Raw genomic sequence first — 16,483 nt, 5'->3', positions numbered from 1 at the left:
AAAATAAATGTAAGGAACATTTAAATTATTTTTCACCCTCAAAAAGTGCTACGCATGTGCTGTGCTTTCATTACTCGTCTTGTGTGAATATGATATAGGACGTTTTCTTTATATAAGTAGGCGTTCGTGCCACCGTGCCAAGTGGTCACAACCGGCCGCTATAAGAAATATTAACCGTTCCTTACATCGTCATTGCATTACCATCTTTTGGAAGATATTACGTTACGCTACAATACCAAGTATTGCTCTTAATATTTCATTCTACAAATAAATCTGGAAGCATCTGCTTCAACAAAACGTCGTAACCGACGGCCAATGTCACACTTAATTACTTGAAATTTTGTGTTCCGATTTGAAGAGTGAGCAAGTGAATGGAGAAGAATCAGCTCAACGAATGAGACCACGTTCGAAGATGACCCGAAACGACCAATACTTCGTCATTATAGGATTCGTAGTAAGTTAAGCCAATTCAACAGTCATAAAATTAAATTACTGTTATATTCTAAAGTTAGTTTGAAATAGTTTTAAACTATTTTAAATTGCTAAAATACATGCGAATACACGTAGGGACAATGTTATCTAAATATTACCTATTTTAAACACGAAGTGCATAATGCGTTTAAAATATTTGACTAGAATTAAAAATCATGACATTCATATAGAAATCAATACTATTCAAATTGTGCACGATAAATGCATATATTGGAAACATACATCGTAAAATAAACGTAAAATAAATGCTTATTAATAAATATAAGTGGTTTAGACGTAAAACAGGCGCACACGAGACGTTGTTATGAGAATATCTCCATCGAAGAACTTCGTTTCAATCACGACATTCCCACTGAAAACAAATGTTTGCCAATTATCTATACATATAAAAAAATGGGAGTGTCTGTTTGTAATATTAAAATAGCCCTTTTTTTTGCTTTACACGGCACTTATACCAAAATAACATTATTTACAAATTTTGTCTGTCTGTCTGTTTGTTCCGGCTAATCTCTGGCCGATTTTGACGAGGGCCTTTACCGGCATATAGCTGATAAAATAGGATGTAACTTAGGCTGCAATATATATTTTTAAACACAAACGCGTACAAGGGCTCCGACATAGCTAGTGAATACATAAAGGGAACAAGTCATAACGACTCGGTAATATATTCAATGTGTCAGGTATGGACTGTGGGCTTCTCTTGGAAATATTGTAACAGATAAACCTACCACCAAAAAATTATTTTTATTGACCTAACATGGAACTCGAACCAAAGATTACAATATTAGGATCTGATTCTAACTAATCACCGTCAAAAATTTAACAGCTGTATAACTATGGATTAATTCTCTCATTCTAGGTAATGAGTTTATTCCTGCTCCACTGTAGTATAGTATCTTCATAACTACAAATTTGGCAAAATTCTATCAGACATGTGTTTACTCAAAATGGGTTTTCTATAAATTTGACAACACTTTAGAACCTGTCTAGGTTTCAGCCAACAATCTTCAATGAAATTCATTGTCTCAAACATTTTCATTTCTACTCCTAAACCTCACATAACATAAAAAAAAATTAATTTATATTTTTACACCAAACTTTGTATATAAAAAAATTCAGCTGTCAAAAATCAACGAAATATATTTGTGGTTACATTAAATCCATTTCCACTGTACATGACAGAAATCAGGCAACCAAGTTTGTATTTCTCGCAGTAAATTAGCATTGTCTATTGTTTTGTTATTTTCAGGAAAAATGTGGGCAATAAGAATTTAGTGGGCCATTTACAATCTTACTGTTTTAGAATACTTAAAAACAGTTTTGTCCATATCTATAAGTCTGAAATTAAAAACTTGATACTCACTTAAGTACATTAGCAGGCATCATCTGAGACTCTGGAGCCGATTCTATGATAGATTGCCAGGTGTTGGTGGAATTAGGAATAACATATCCAAACTCGAAGAACCATTCCTCTAGACATCTACCTTTGAATAGTACTTTCTGAAACATCAAAAATAAAATCATTGTTATTTGTAAATGACTGTACATGTGAATACTGTTTTTGATACAATATAAATAATATAAAGCAAACATAGCCAACAATTCTTCTATATTTTGAGATAAATTGTGATTGAATTATGCCAACTTTTCAAGACCTTAAAAATTTGTGAAGAATCTGTCCATAAACAGCAAAATACATACAATCAGGCAATCTTTAATACATCACCACATTTGGGTAAATGGTATACAACAGGTACTTCAGATTACATTTTTTTTTATGAGATAGGTGGCAAACGAGCAGGAGGCTCACCTGATGGAAAGTGACCACCACCTTGGACATCTGCAACACCAGGGGGCTTGCAGGTGCGTTGCCGGCCTTTAAAAATGCAAGCATGATAAGATTTCTCACCTGTTCTAGTCGGAATTTATCCATGGATTCTACGGAGCTGAAGTTCATCTCGCGAGAAACTACTCTAGACTTGAGTATGCGTTTGGGTACTCGCGCCTCATGCTCCACGTCGGGATTTGACATGTCTTCATTGTGCTGCCAGATTACTTTACCTATAATGTCACAAAATATTTTTTGAATTCATAATATAATAATATTATAGTTATTCACACCTAATCTATTAGATTATATAAAAGTTTGTCAATGAGGCTCAAAGTATAGGAAATATTCTTCAATTTCTCTTTTCATTTTTATACTACCAATAAATTTCATGAAATAACTCACCTGTGTCCACATCTCGTAGGTTCATATAATTTCTGTTTAGTATATTGTTAAGAAAACATTGGTTAATAATTAGAACTATTGCTACATATTAAAAGTTGTTAGTCAAAGTTCATCTTCTTATATTATTGAGGGCAGTATTAGTTTCTTATACAAGCTTTTAACAGAAATAATGTCAATAGATACAAAAATAAGATTAGAGATAAGAGAGAATAAGAAAAGAGATTTGACAAAACACAATTCGATAAAATTTAATAGGCATCATCATAGCACCATATGGATTCCTTTAGAAAAATAAACTATATTAATATTATTTAAAAATAACATTCTCTAACAAAGTAAAAAGGATACATTTGGAAACCGCTGAGAATTGACTTCATTCGATCTTGTTCAGATTCTTCAAGAGGTAATAACTCCGTCATTGTTTTAGAATGAGATGTTACTTACTGTTCTAGTAAAGCTTTAAAATAAGTCTAGGTTGTGAAACGTATACAAATGATTCAAAATCAAACACCTTTAAGAATGTCGATCAAAAATACACGTATAAAAACACAAAGTATGGAATGTTATTGACGATGTAAATTACAACTTTAAATATTACTATATTTTTTGCCTAATTTTGTGCAAAAAGCAATTGCAAACAAAAAGTGACATTTCATTTGACAATTTACTTTTATTTTATTGCCATTGGCAGTTACATTTTGACAGTTATTTTGTCATTTTAAGGTAGAGCATTTGTGTTTTGTGAAAGTTATGGTATTATTTAAATAACGAAAGAATAGCTTTATACATATATATTTCTTTATATATTTAAAAGTATCCATCACGAATTTATTTTTAATGAAAAAATAATTGTAAAAATAAAATTATTGTTCCATTTAACGCAGACTTAAATTTTAATATAAAGAAATTTGGTACAAAAACGTACGATGGAAATAATTTAGTATTAACGACGAATTACAAAACCTTTATAAATATTTTATTTATTTTACATGTCTGATGTTTTGAATTGTCTATAATTATTTTTTTATATAAAAAGTTTCTTTAAATATTTTTCTGATGCGTACAACTTCATGCAAATTCAAAATGGTAGATTGACAGATTGTAGGATGAGAACAATCGGTGGTATTTTTTTGTGTACCTGCTCAATTTGTTTTGTAAAAACATTGCCACGGAATTTGAGCAAATAACTAATGTTGTGTCCGGTGATTTTGCATTAAAAATATTAGACGGTTAGAAGTTAATAAGAATACATAATCATTTATTTCTATGAACTCGAAAAGTGAAACTGACGAAGCTTCAAGGTAAATAAATTTGCCATTTTTTTATTTTCATAATTAAGAAATAGTAAAATTTTCGTTTTTGTTAATTTTTTTTATTTATATCTCCGTGTTCTCATGAGTAATGATTATTTTTTGAATTTATGCGTAATTGATACAAGTAATGATTCGAGGTTATGCATTACTTGCCAAATTTGATCTTTGTTGACAACGATTTATATTGCTATCTTGGACCTTGGCTTATATTAATGTTTTTCAGGGGGAGCGAAGCGTCATCGTCAAACAACAGTTCAACCCCAAGTAATTCCAAGAATCAACCACCAGTAGGTTTATGCGCCGGATCAGGCTCAAACAATCCACACATTATGAAACGAGCAGCTGCGAGACAATTAATTGAAAGATATTTTTATCAGCTGTTGGATGGCTGCGGCAATCCCAATTGTGACAACAAATATTGTGCTTCAAGTGGAGAGGTAGTGTTCTTAGACCTACAAAGTTGTCATAGTGATGAGAAAAGCTAATTTAATTAGTGACTTAATTTAATATAAAAAAATCATGGCATATAATTTTTTTTAATTATATAGAGCAATATAAAAAATAAAGAAGAACAATATAACAGTATAACATAATAGATTATCATTATTATAAAGGAAAACTGATAGATAATATGCAACTGGGCCTAGAAGGTATAGTGGATTCAACTGATGGAAGATTCAGATTTTGAAACCATAATCATCACTACTAAGTTTTCAAGTGCTATACTTATCATGTTTTTATAATATATATAAATGTATATACTACTTGATGGTGAAGAAAAACATTATGAGGATAATGATGCAAGTTACAGAGGAATAATCTGTACATTTTTTTAACAGCAGAGGTTGCGGAAAATTTATTTACTTTTAGTTCTTATTTAAGGTTTCATAAATGTTAAGCTTATGTCTGTAAAAGTTTTCACTTATCTCTATTCAATTAGGCAAGAAATTTGACACCAAATGAAGCAGCAGCAGAGGCAATCAAACTATTCTATAAAGAGGCTCGCCTGTGTGACACCTTACCTAACAAAGTTCCAAGGACTGAAGCAAGTACTTGTGATTCCAGTGCTAGGTAAATTTAATACCTCATAATTATAACCCATAATCATTATAAATAAAAAGTTGACTTTTATTTATCTTTGAATAAATTTATTTTATATACTTAATCATAATATTTGTAGTTAGTTTTAGATTTAATATAATTTTATATTGTGGACAAGAACAAAAGTAATGCATTAAATAAATATTTCAGTGCAACTTGTACAAATTCTAATGTAAAAGGCAAATCAAGTGTAGAGAGCAAACAATCAGATTCGGCATCATGCAGTGTATCACCGGCAGACAACAAGAAAGATAAACCTGAAACTAGTCATAATTTATCACATGAAGAAAAAGAAAATGTAATTTATGATAGTAAGTTAAATTAATTTTATTGTCAACAGTTCACAGCATTCATATCCTGTTTCAGAAAGGAAACTTAACTCTTCAATCTCGTAATCTTGCTTTTTCTTTAATTTTTATTAGTTTTTACTTAATACTTGTCATGAATCTTAAGAATGACAGAAATTTAAAATTAATATAGTATACATAATTAGATGGATTAGTTATAATGGTTACCACTATTGTTATGTGAATATAATTGAGATGAAACAGCCCTCTGCTACTAAATTACTAACTGCTGATAACTGCTATTAAACTTAAAAACCTTAATTACATATAAACACTATTCATTCTAATGAATTATTAGTTAATGTTTTAGTGGTAATTAATTAATTATACAACAAAATAATTGTACAATTCATTTAATTTGTTCATTGCAAATAGAAAGTTTTAATGATAAACATGTCTAGTGTAACTGAGGCTAAGTTTGCTTTAAAAAAGCAGTTGCTGATTCAGGCATTAGACAAATTGCTTCTGTCATTGCTTCTAGACGGTTCCATGTTAACTGAAGAACGTATATATGAATTATGTGATGAATGTCTACAAACGAAAAATCCGGAGCCCTTAATTAGAGCTCTAGGTGAAGCGTTCACACAGCCCACGATACTATCAAAATGTTTTCAAAGAAAAATAATTGAAAGGGACGATGGCAATAAAAGAGAGAAAAAGTCAGGTAAATATATTATTACTATAACACTATTTTATAAGATCTTACTATTTTATGTTCTAGAAGAAAAAAATATTATTTTTCTTTATTTGTGTATAATGATTATTATAAGTGTTTAATCTATGATTACCATCTCCAAAAAACATATGTTAGTCATATTTGGAAACAAATATATATTTATATTGTAATATATGTTTTAGATAAAGAATCAGAGGCAATGTGTTCTTCAAGTGATCCAGATAAAGATGTGGACAGTGTTATGGGACCGGGCTTAGATGTAGCTTCTTGTCAGAGAGCCTTGCAGTACCTTACCAAAGTAAGTCCCAGTAGTACTACTCGCCATACATAATTCATATGTTATTTAAGTTTATAACAAGTTTCAAAGTTTCAGTGTTTGTAAATGAGCAAAATTATTCAATGATATTGCTGACTATAAGTTACATATATTTAACATTACATACTATATAAAGCATATTCATTTGTCCCAGCAAATTAAGCTGTTTTATTATACTCGGTAAACTAGGTGTTTGTTTGACAGACCAGTGGAAAGAATTGATTACTTTTCTTGTACATATTTGTGTTTTTAATTTATATGGTACTTGGTGTTTGATACTTTCTGAGAGGGTTCCTGTTTGATGATTTAACTTATTTTTAATAATAATTATATCCAATAGTATTATATAACATTTTAAATAAATAGGTGCCATCGGAATACTATAGTTCAGCATTTGTGATAGCGCTCACAACACTGGCAGAGAATATAGAAATAGATCTACGGATAACAAAGAATTTGAGTATGGATGATATAGTCTACTGTTTCATCATAGCCTTCGAGGTGCCAGACCTTGGCTGCAGTGATTACTTGGAGATTGCATTGCCAGCAATGTGCCATGCCGCTCAGCATTTGTCTGTCAAAGGTATTTAATACCTGAATAAGATTCTGTGTAAAAGAAAAAAAAAATAAAGTAGCCATTGTTGATTCATTCAAGCCATGCCAATCAATAATTGTAATGACAGTTTTTCCTACAATTAATCCTATTCCATTAAAATTAGTCAAATTTTTTTTAAGATCAAGTATTAAAAAGAAAACAAAATCATATGTAGAAAATGTTACACATGAACTATAATTACTATTATTTGTCTAGATAATATATAATCAATGTCCTTTTTTTAAATTAAATCATTGGTCATCATTTATATGCTAGATATTTTGTATATTGAATGTAAATAATTTAGGATACAATGAACATTTTGGTGAATTTTCAGCTCAAGCTAAACTAGCGCGCCTGTGGGGTCAGCACTGCAAAGAGAGCCTCCGACACATACTAGATACGATCCAACAACTCATCACACTCAGAGTTATATCGACAAACTATTCTAGAACCTTCCAAGTTCAAGATGACGATAGTGTGACTATGGCCACGAAACTTATGAAGGTAGTTTTTATGACTTTACTCTTTATGATATGATATGGTAGTTGAGATGGTGATGATGATGATGATCTTAACCGATGATAGCGGGTTCAAACCCAGGCAAGCACCGCTGTTTCATGTGCTTAATTTGTCTTTATAATTCATCTCGTGCTCAGCGGTGAAGGGAAACATCGTGAGGAAACCTGCATGTCACAAATTTAATAGAAATTCTGCCACATGTGCATTCCACCAACCCGCATTGGAACAGCGTGGAATATGTTCCAAAAACCTTCTCCTCCTGGAGGAGGCCTTTAGCCCAGCAGTGGGAATTTACAGGCTGTTGTTGTTGTTGTTGATATGATATGATGCAAGTGACAATTGATGACTCATAACATTTTGCAGTTATACAATGCTTTCACTTCTTTCGAATCACATGAAAACAAGAAATCAATGTAAATGTTAATCTGTCTTAAAACCATAATTAATTATGTATGTAAAAAATATTTATACATTTGTTATAAATCATCATCATCATCGTCATCATCATATCCTGCCCTTATCCTAATGTTATTTGGGATCGGTGCAGCATGTCTTCTCCTTCCATACTTCTCTGTCAGACGTCATCTCACAAGTAACATTCTGTCTAACCATATCTTCTTTCACACAATCCATCCATCGTTTTCTTGATCGTCCTCTATCTCTATATCCATCCACATCCATGCTCTATTATAAATATAATAATGATAAAATGATATTTTATTTATTATAAAAAAAATTAAAATTTCAGATAGTGTACTATGCCAATATGTTAGCTGGTGTGATGGAACCAAGCTCCCTACGAGAGGAGCCAGTTGTAATAGTCAATCAGTTAGATCCCCTAGGTGATGCTTTAGACCACTTATATCCTTTGTCATCAATCAAGAGCTTTAAAGAGTTACAGCAAGAAGATCCTTTAGGTAAGCAATGATTATCATGTTCCCGGAATAATTTCCTTTATTGCCTTACTCTTATAACTCAATGGTATGACATGTTCTTAACAAAAAATCCCCATAGCTCTTTCATAGTCTGATAATAATTCTTTATCTATAAATGATTTTAAACAAATATACTGGTTACTAATGAATGTATTTTTTTTTTTCAGCTATCGAATTAGATGTAAATGTTTTAGACGTTAGGAAACCTTATTTGCCATTTGAGGATTTTTATAATGAACCTCTTAGTGATACTATAGAAATGGATATAGATTTAGCTAATTGTAAAACTGAAGTAGCAAATGGTAAGTTTAATATCATAATCAATCGGTTTTCTAATTAAGGACTGACATTATATGACTTTTTATTAGTTTTTATTTTTTTAAGTGTATTTATAAGTTTATTGAATTGGTGTTAATAATTTTTCTCGTCCTCGAGAGAATGATAGCATCGAGAGGAAATCTATATAATAGGCTATTTGACAATGCGAAAAATAAATTGTGAATTATTGTAATCAGTGTATATTATGAGTTTAAAAATGGTTATTTGCTAACGAAAGTTGAATGTAATAATTAATTTATTCAAAAATCAATAAATAAAAATGCATTTTATCAAACGTTTGTCACGTGACACAAAACGCTCCTGATTGGCCGGGCTTATGATGAAGTCATTTTCTTGTAAACCTTGCTTTTCTACTATATGTACCACAGATTAAAATACAGCCAAGTGACGTCACCAACCCCATTGCAGCGCCATATTGTCAAAATAGCGTTTTCGCGCGCTATTAAAAAATGGAATTTTTAATATGATATTTTTCGGCAAATATGTACTAGAAATAAAAAAAATCAACTTTTACTGAGTTCCTTAACCTCTACTAAATAATATAAAATGGATTTTAAAAACCAGTCAAATAGCCTATTTAAATGAACTCTGCCACATTTAAGTCCACCAACCCGAGTTGGAGCTTTAGCTAGCATTCTCCTGCAAGGGAGAGGGCGTCCAGCAGTGGTCGTAGGGTGTGATATAACGTACCAACCCGAGTTGGAGCTGACCTTGAGTGACAGAATAAGCTCGAAACCTTCTCCTGCAAGGGAGAGGGCGCCCAGCAGTGGTCGCAGGGTGTGACATGAGGCGTGTCCGCAGGGCGCAAGTTCTCGTTCCTGAAGTACCCGTTCGTGCTGACGGCGGCCACGAAGTCGCTCGGCCTGTACTACGAGAACCGCATCCGCATGTTCTCGGAGCGGCGCGTGTCGCTGCTGCACGCCGTCGTGGGCGCCGCGCCGCCCATGCCCTTCCTGCGCCTCAAGGTGCGCCGCTCGCACCTCATCGACGACGCGCTCGTCGAGGTACGCCACACACACGCCCGCTACACACTATACACCCGCACTACATTCGCAATCCTTCGCACCTCATCGACGACGCGCTCGTCGAGGTACGCCACACACACGCCCGCTACACACTATACACCCGCACTACATTCGCAATCCTTCGCACCTCATCGACGACGCGCTCGTCGAGGTACGCCACACACACGCCCGCTACACACTATACACCCGCACTACATTCGCAATCCTTCGCACCTCATCGACGACGCGCTCGTCGAGGTACGCCACACACACGCCCGCTACACACTATACACCCGCACTACATTCGCAATCCTTCGCACCTCATCGACGACGCGCTCGTCGAGGTACGCCACACACACGCCCGCTACACACTATACACCCGCACTACATTCGCAATCCTTCGCACCTCATCGACGACGCGCTCGTCGAGGTACGCCACACACACGCCCGCTACACACTATACACCCGCACTACATTCGCAATCCTTCGCACCTCATCGACGACGCGCTCGTCGAGGTACGCCACACACACGCCCGCTACACACTATACACCCGCACTACATTCGCAATCCTTCGCACCTCATCGACGACGCGCTCGTCGAGGTACGCCACACACACGCCCGCTACACACTATACACCCGCACTACATTCGCAATCCTTCGCACCTCATCGACGACGCGCTCGTCGAGGTACGCCACACACACGCCCGCTACACACTATACACCCGCACTACATTCTATTGCGAATTTATATTTGACAATGCGAAAAATAATTTGTGAATTATTGTAATCAGTATATATTAAGAGTTTAAAAATGGTTATTTACTAACGAAAGTTGAAAATAATACTTAATTTATTCAAAAATCCATAAATAGAATTGTATTTTTTCAAACGTTTGTCACGTGACACAAAACGCTCCTGATTGGCCGGGCTTATGATGAAGTCACTTTCTTGTAAACTTTGCTTTTCTCCTATATGTACCACAGATAAAAATACAGGAAAGTGATGTCACCGACAAAAATGTAGCGCCATATTGTCGAAGTAGCGTTTTTGCGCGCTATTTAAATACAGAAATTTTAATTTGATATTTTTCGGCAAATATGTACTAGAAATAAAAAACACAACTTTTACTGGGTTCCTTAACTTCTACTAAATAGTATAAAATATATTTTAAAAACCAGTCAAATAGCCTATTCTGACGACCTCCATGGTCGAGTGGTATGTACACCGGTTTTCATGGGTAAGCCACTCTGTGGTCCCGGGTTCGATTCTCGGCCGAGTCGATGTAGATTACCATTAGTTTTCTATGTTGTCTTGGATCTGGGTGTTTGTGGTACCGTCGTTACTTCTGATTTCCATAACACAAGTGCTTCAGCTTCTTACATTGGGATCAGAGTAATGTATGTGATGTTGTCTCTTATCTATTTATTTATTTACAAAACATTACGTATTCGCTGGGTGCGAAGTATAAGGTGGGGGAACTACGAAACGATCGCAGCGCGCGTCATGGCCAGAAAAGGAACTTTCTGTGGCGGACGCTGTCACTTTTTACTAGCGAGATTTACGTTTTTAGTAAATAAACATGAGTATTTAATTTCTTTCACTAAAAACTAATTGTTTCCCTTTCAATGTTGTTTGTGGTTGGAAATTGATGTCGTATGTGATTGGTCGGAATCCAGTTTTTATGATTAATTTGGTCATGTTTAACTGAAAATACATAAAGGGATGGATTATTGTAAGCACAAGCACTCATAAATAATCGTCTGCTATTTACATGAAATGCGTTAAACGATGAAATTTGCTTATTTCTTTACTTACTTCTCATGACGACAGCCATGAATGATCCGTAATGTACTAAGCGAAATCTATTGATTGTGCCATTTTAGACGAAAAATAAAAAAGCCTTACCTTATATAGATTTAGAATATTTATTGGAATAAATCTAAATTACAATATTTAAATAAAATTGTTCGTTTGTAAATAACTCGTCGTAATGACAGCCGGGCATTTGACATTTCGGAGGCCACCGTATTTGCAACCGCTAGTTGGCGCTGTCATCGCGCACCCAGCGAATAGCAGACAAACCGCAACCTAGAGTTGTAATAAAAAAAGTAGCCTCTATCTTTCCCCATCATTTAAACTATCTATCTATGTATATATATATATATATATAAACTATATATATATATATATATATATATAGATAGATAGTTTAAATCACGGGGAAAGATAGAGGCTACTACTACTACTACTACTACTGCTACTACTATATATATATATATATATATATATATATATATATATATATATATATATATATATATATATATATATATATATATATATATCTATGCAACTGTAAATGATATCATATTCGTCAGCTCGAGATGATAGCGATGGAGCGAGCGCTGGACTTGAAAAAGCAGCTTGTGGTGGAGTTCGAGGGCGAGCAGGGTGTGGACGAGGGCGGCGTCAGCAAGGAGTTCTTCCAGCTCGTCGTGGAACAGATCTTCAACGCGGACTACGGCATGTTCACGCACAGGGCTGACTCGCAGACCGTCTGGTGAGAGCTTGAACAAGTACTTGGCTATTTGACACCAGTAAAGTAAAGTAACAGCCTGTAAATTTCCCACTGCTGAGATAAGGCCTCCTCTCCCATTAAGGAGAGGGTTTGGAACATATTCCACCACGCTGTTCCAATGCGGGTTGGTGGAATGCACATGTGGCAGAATTTCGATGACATTAGACACATGCAGGTTTCCTCACGATGTTTTCCTTCACCGCCGAGCACGAGATGTATTATAAACACAATTAAGCACATATATATATAGTGGTGCTTGCCTGGGTTTGAACCCGCAATCATCGGTTAAGATGCACGCGTTCTAACCACTGGGCCATCTCAGCTCACACACCAACTTCTCCTGAACTATTATCTATTGATTTTTTTTCTGAAGTAGTTATCTTTTCTGAACTGGTATTAACTTAATTGTAATATTCCAATAATTAAAGTCAAAGGTCTGAAAAGAAATGAATATAGGAACAATGTATAGTACGACACAACTTGGATATCGCATCGGCAAAATTCGTAAAACCGATCACATCCGAATTAAGTACGCTATCCCAAATTATCAAAATTTATTTCTCATGCGAATATGATCTTTACACAAACGTAATAACTTGTAATATCATATGACCTAATATATCCGTCAATTTGACGCGTTGATTTACTTGCACTTGCTTTGTCTGACGCGCGAATCTATAGCGACGAATAGCGTCGAATGGCGCGATAGGGAGCTATTTCTATTGGTTGTGTAAATAGGCAGTAATCGGTTTTATTTTCATTCCATCGCATTTTCCGATGCTACATCTAATTTGTGTCTTACTATACCTGGCTATTTGACACCAACCTCCTCAATTTCTCTAACTATTATCTATTGATTTTTTTCTGAAGTAGTTATCTTTTCTGAACTGGTATTAACTTAATTGTAATATTCCAATAATTAGAGTCAAAGGCCTGGAAAGAAATGAATATCGGTACATATATAAAAGATAATATTATCAATTTCAATGTTAAAATTTGACACATCGTTACAATAATAGTTTAATACATTGTTTTCTAAATTCTTATCACATGCTATAGCGCGTCAAGTGTAAGTTGGCGTGTGGCAAAAACATGTACTAATTTTTTTTCTTCATTTAATATCTTATTTGTTTTATTTACCCTTATTAAGAAAACTTACCCAAAATCTATTAAAAATGAGACGTAGAGCATTATTTTCTAGGGAGATATTAGTGAAATAAACCAAAAAGTGGCAAAACAAAGGGTGTAGCATGTGCTGCCACAGGAACGCCAACTTATACTTGACAGTCTGCATAGTTATGTTATCTATTTAATTCTATTCCAGGTTTAACCCCACGTCATTTGAAACAGAGGCTCAGTTCACACTAATCGGAATAGTATTAGGACTCGCAATATATAACAACATTATATTAGCTGTTAATTTCCCCATGGTCGTGTACAGAAAATTAATGGGAAGAAAGGGATCCTTCGAAGACTTGGCTGACTGGAATTCGGTAATATACCTTCCATATTCTTGTAGTTTAATTTTCTACCAAGTTGGTACATTCTTTGAATGGAAAATAGCAGAGGCATTTCTGGTATTTTTATGTTTGTGTGTTATTCTGTTTCAGACCTTATATAATGGCTTAAAAGACATGTTAAATTACACGGGTAGTGATTTAGAAGAAGTGTACTATCAGACATTTAGGATATGCTATACAGATGTATTCGGCAGTAATATATTTCATGATCTGAAAGAGAATGGCGATGATATATTTGTTACGCAGGAAAATAAACAGGTGAGTTCTAGTGCGAGCTATATTATTAGCTATATATAATACAACTGTAAAATTAAAATGATATTTCTTAACATTCCTGGTTGAGTGAAAATGTTGTAATATTTTATCAATAAGCCATTTCTTTTGCTACACAACAACAACAACAACAGCCTGTAAATTCCCACTGCCGGGCTAAAGGCCTCCTCTCCCTTTGAGGAGAAGGTTTGGAACATATTTCACCACGCTGTTCCAATGCGTGTTGGTGGAATTTGCTACACAATTTCATCCATTTCAAATGCATTGCAAATTATTTTTCATAAATACATATTATAGTATATATTTTAAAGCATATCGATATTACCTATATATATTATAATTAAAAAATATTTTTAGGAATTCGTAGAACTATACGCAGATTTTCTACTGAACAAGTCAGTGGAGACACAGTTCAAGGCGTTCAGACGGGGCTTCGCCATGGTGACGGACGAGAGCCAGCTCGGCACGCTGTTCCGGCCGGAGGAGGTCGAGATGCTGGTGTGCGGCAGCAAGGTGCCAAACCATTTATAGTACGACACAACTTAGATGTAGCATCGGCAAAATTCGTAAAACCGATCACATCCGAATTGAGTATAGTACGACACAACTTAGATGTAGCATCGGCAAAATTCGTAAAACCGATCACATCCGAATTGAGTATAGTACGACACAACTTAGATGTAGCATCGGCAAAATTCGTAAAACCGATCACATCCGAATTGAGTATAGCACGACACAACTTAGATGTAGCATCGGCAAAATTCGTAAAACCGATCACATCCGAATTGAGTATAGTACGACACAACTTAGATGTAGCATCGGCAAAATTCGTAAAACCGATCACATCCGAATTGAGTATAGCACGACACAACTTAGATGTAGCATCGGCAAAATTCGTAAAACCGATCACATCCGAATTGAGTACGCTATCCCAAATTATCAATATTTATTTCTCAGGCGAATATGATCTTTGCACAAACGTAATAACTTGTAATATCACATGACCTAATATATTCGTCAATTTGACGCGTCGGTTTACATTCACTTGCTTTCTCTGACGCGTAAATCTATAGCGACGAATAGCGTCGAATGGCGCGACAGGGAGCTATTTCTATTGGTTGTGTAAATCGGCAGTAATCGGTTTTATTTTCATTCCATTGCATTTTCCGATGCTACATCTAATTTGTGTCGTACTATACCTATCAAACCCATTGAGTAACATGGTCATGTGCCAATGTAATTACTGGCACATAAAATTATCAGTTGGTCCTTCTGATCGTTTGTCATAAATATTGAAATTTTTTTTTAAGTTAAATGTACTCTGTGGTATAACCTGCGTGATAATGAAGAATTTTATTCAAATCTATGCAGTAGATTTATTTTTTATTAAAGTTTGACGACTACCGTGGTCGAGTGGTGTGTACACCGGTTTTCATGGGTACGCCACTCCGAGGTCCTGGGTTCGATTCCCGGCTGAGTCGATGTAGATTATCATTTGTTTTCTATATTGTCTTGGGTTTGGGTGTTTCTGGTACCGTCGTTACTTCTGATTTTCCATAAAACAAATGCTTTAGCTACTTACATTGGGATCAGAGTAATGTATGTGGTTTTGTCACATATTTATTTAAAAGTTCTAGTTCACAACTAATTACTTACTTTAACGTAACTGAGTTTAGCTATTTATCTAATTTGCATTCGCTATTATCACCTTTATTTATACTCAAATTTGATTTAATATTTTGGTTTTATTTCAGAATTTCGATTTCAATGAACTAGAAAAATCGACAGAATACGACGGTGGTTACACGCCCGATTCACAGACCATAAAGGATTTCTGGAGCATCGTCCACAGTCTGTCATTAGAAGACAAGCGGAAGCTGCTGCAGTTCACCACGGGCTCGGACAGGGTGCCTGTGGGCGGCCTCAGCCACTTGAAACTAGTTATAGCCAGAAACGGCCCGGACTGCGACCGGCTACCGGCGGCCCACACCTGTTTCAACGTCCTGCTGCTACCAGAGTACGACAGCAAAGAGAAATTACAGGACAGACTGATGAAAGCGATTAGTTACTCCAAAGGCTTCGGTTTACTTTAAACTTCCGCTTGAGCCATGAACAAAGCAGTAAATGCCTATTGTTGTAATGCCACTTTTTGGCAGATCTGTATCATTAATGAATAAAGTTTGTTTTATTTATACAGATATTATTGTTTGATTTTGTAATTAAACATATTTTTTTCAT

The 16,483-nt window shown here is 34.8% G+C and overlaps 2 protein-coding genes across 2 annotated transcripts; one reads left to right on the top strand and one right to left on the bottom strand.

Annotated features, from left to right (window-relative positions):
- Positions 1-370: 370 nt before the first annotated feature.
- Positions 371-3,387, bottom strand: LOC124544134 (retinal rod rhodopsin-sensitive cGMP 3',5'-cyclic phosphodiesterase subunit delta). Its single transcript, XM_047122586.1, has 5 exons — positions 3,074-3,387; positions 2,726-2,757; positions 2,402-2,553; positions 1,856-1,992; positions 371-844 (listed from the first exon to the last, which is right to left on the bottom strand). The coding sequence occupies exons 1-5, from the start codon at positions 3,142-3,144 to the stop codon at positions 763-765; spliced, it is 474 nt and encodes a 157-aa protein (XP_046978542.1). The 5' UTR covers positions 3,145-3,387; the 3' UTR covers positions 371-762.
- A 424-nt stretch (positions 3,388-3,811) lies between these two features.
- Positions 3,812-16,482, top strand: LOC124544198 (ubiquitin-protein ligase E3A). Its single transcript, XM_047122658.1, has 16 exons — positions 3,812-4,026; positions 4,262-4,475; positions 4,979-5,109; positions 5,290-5,450; positions 5,968-6,150; positions 6,345-6,460; positions 6,845-7,061; positions 7,411-7,580; positions 8,344-8,512; positions 8,698-8,832; positions 9,671-9,873; positions 12,253-12,434; positions 13,777-13,945; positions 14,063-14,230; positions 14,603-14,758; positions 16,000-16,482. The coding sequence occupies exons 1-16, from the start codon at positions 3,992-3,994 to the stop codon at positions 16,336-16,338; spliced, it is 2,748 nt and encodes a 915-aa protein (XP_046978614.1). The 5' UTR covers positions 3,812-3,991; the 3' UTR covers positions 16,339-16,482.
- Position 16,483: the final 1 nt, after the last annotated feature.

This window comes from Vanessa cardui, chromosome 4 (assembly GCF_905220365.1).
Source record: "Vanessa cardui chromosome 4, ilVanCard2.1, whole genome shotgun sequence".
NCBI lineage: Eukaryota > Metazoa > Arthropoda > Insecta > Lepidoptera > Nymphalidae > Vanessa > Vanessa cardui.
This window is presented reverse-complemented; position numbering and strand designations above follow the sequence as displayed.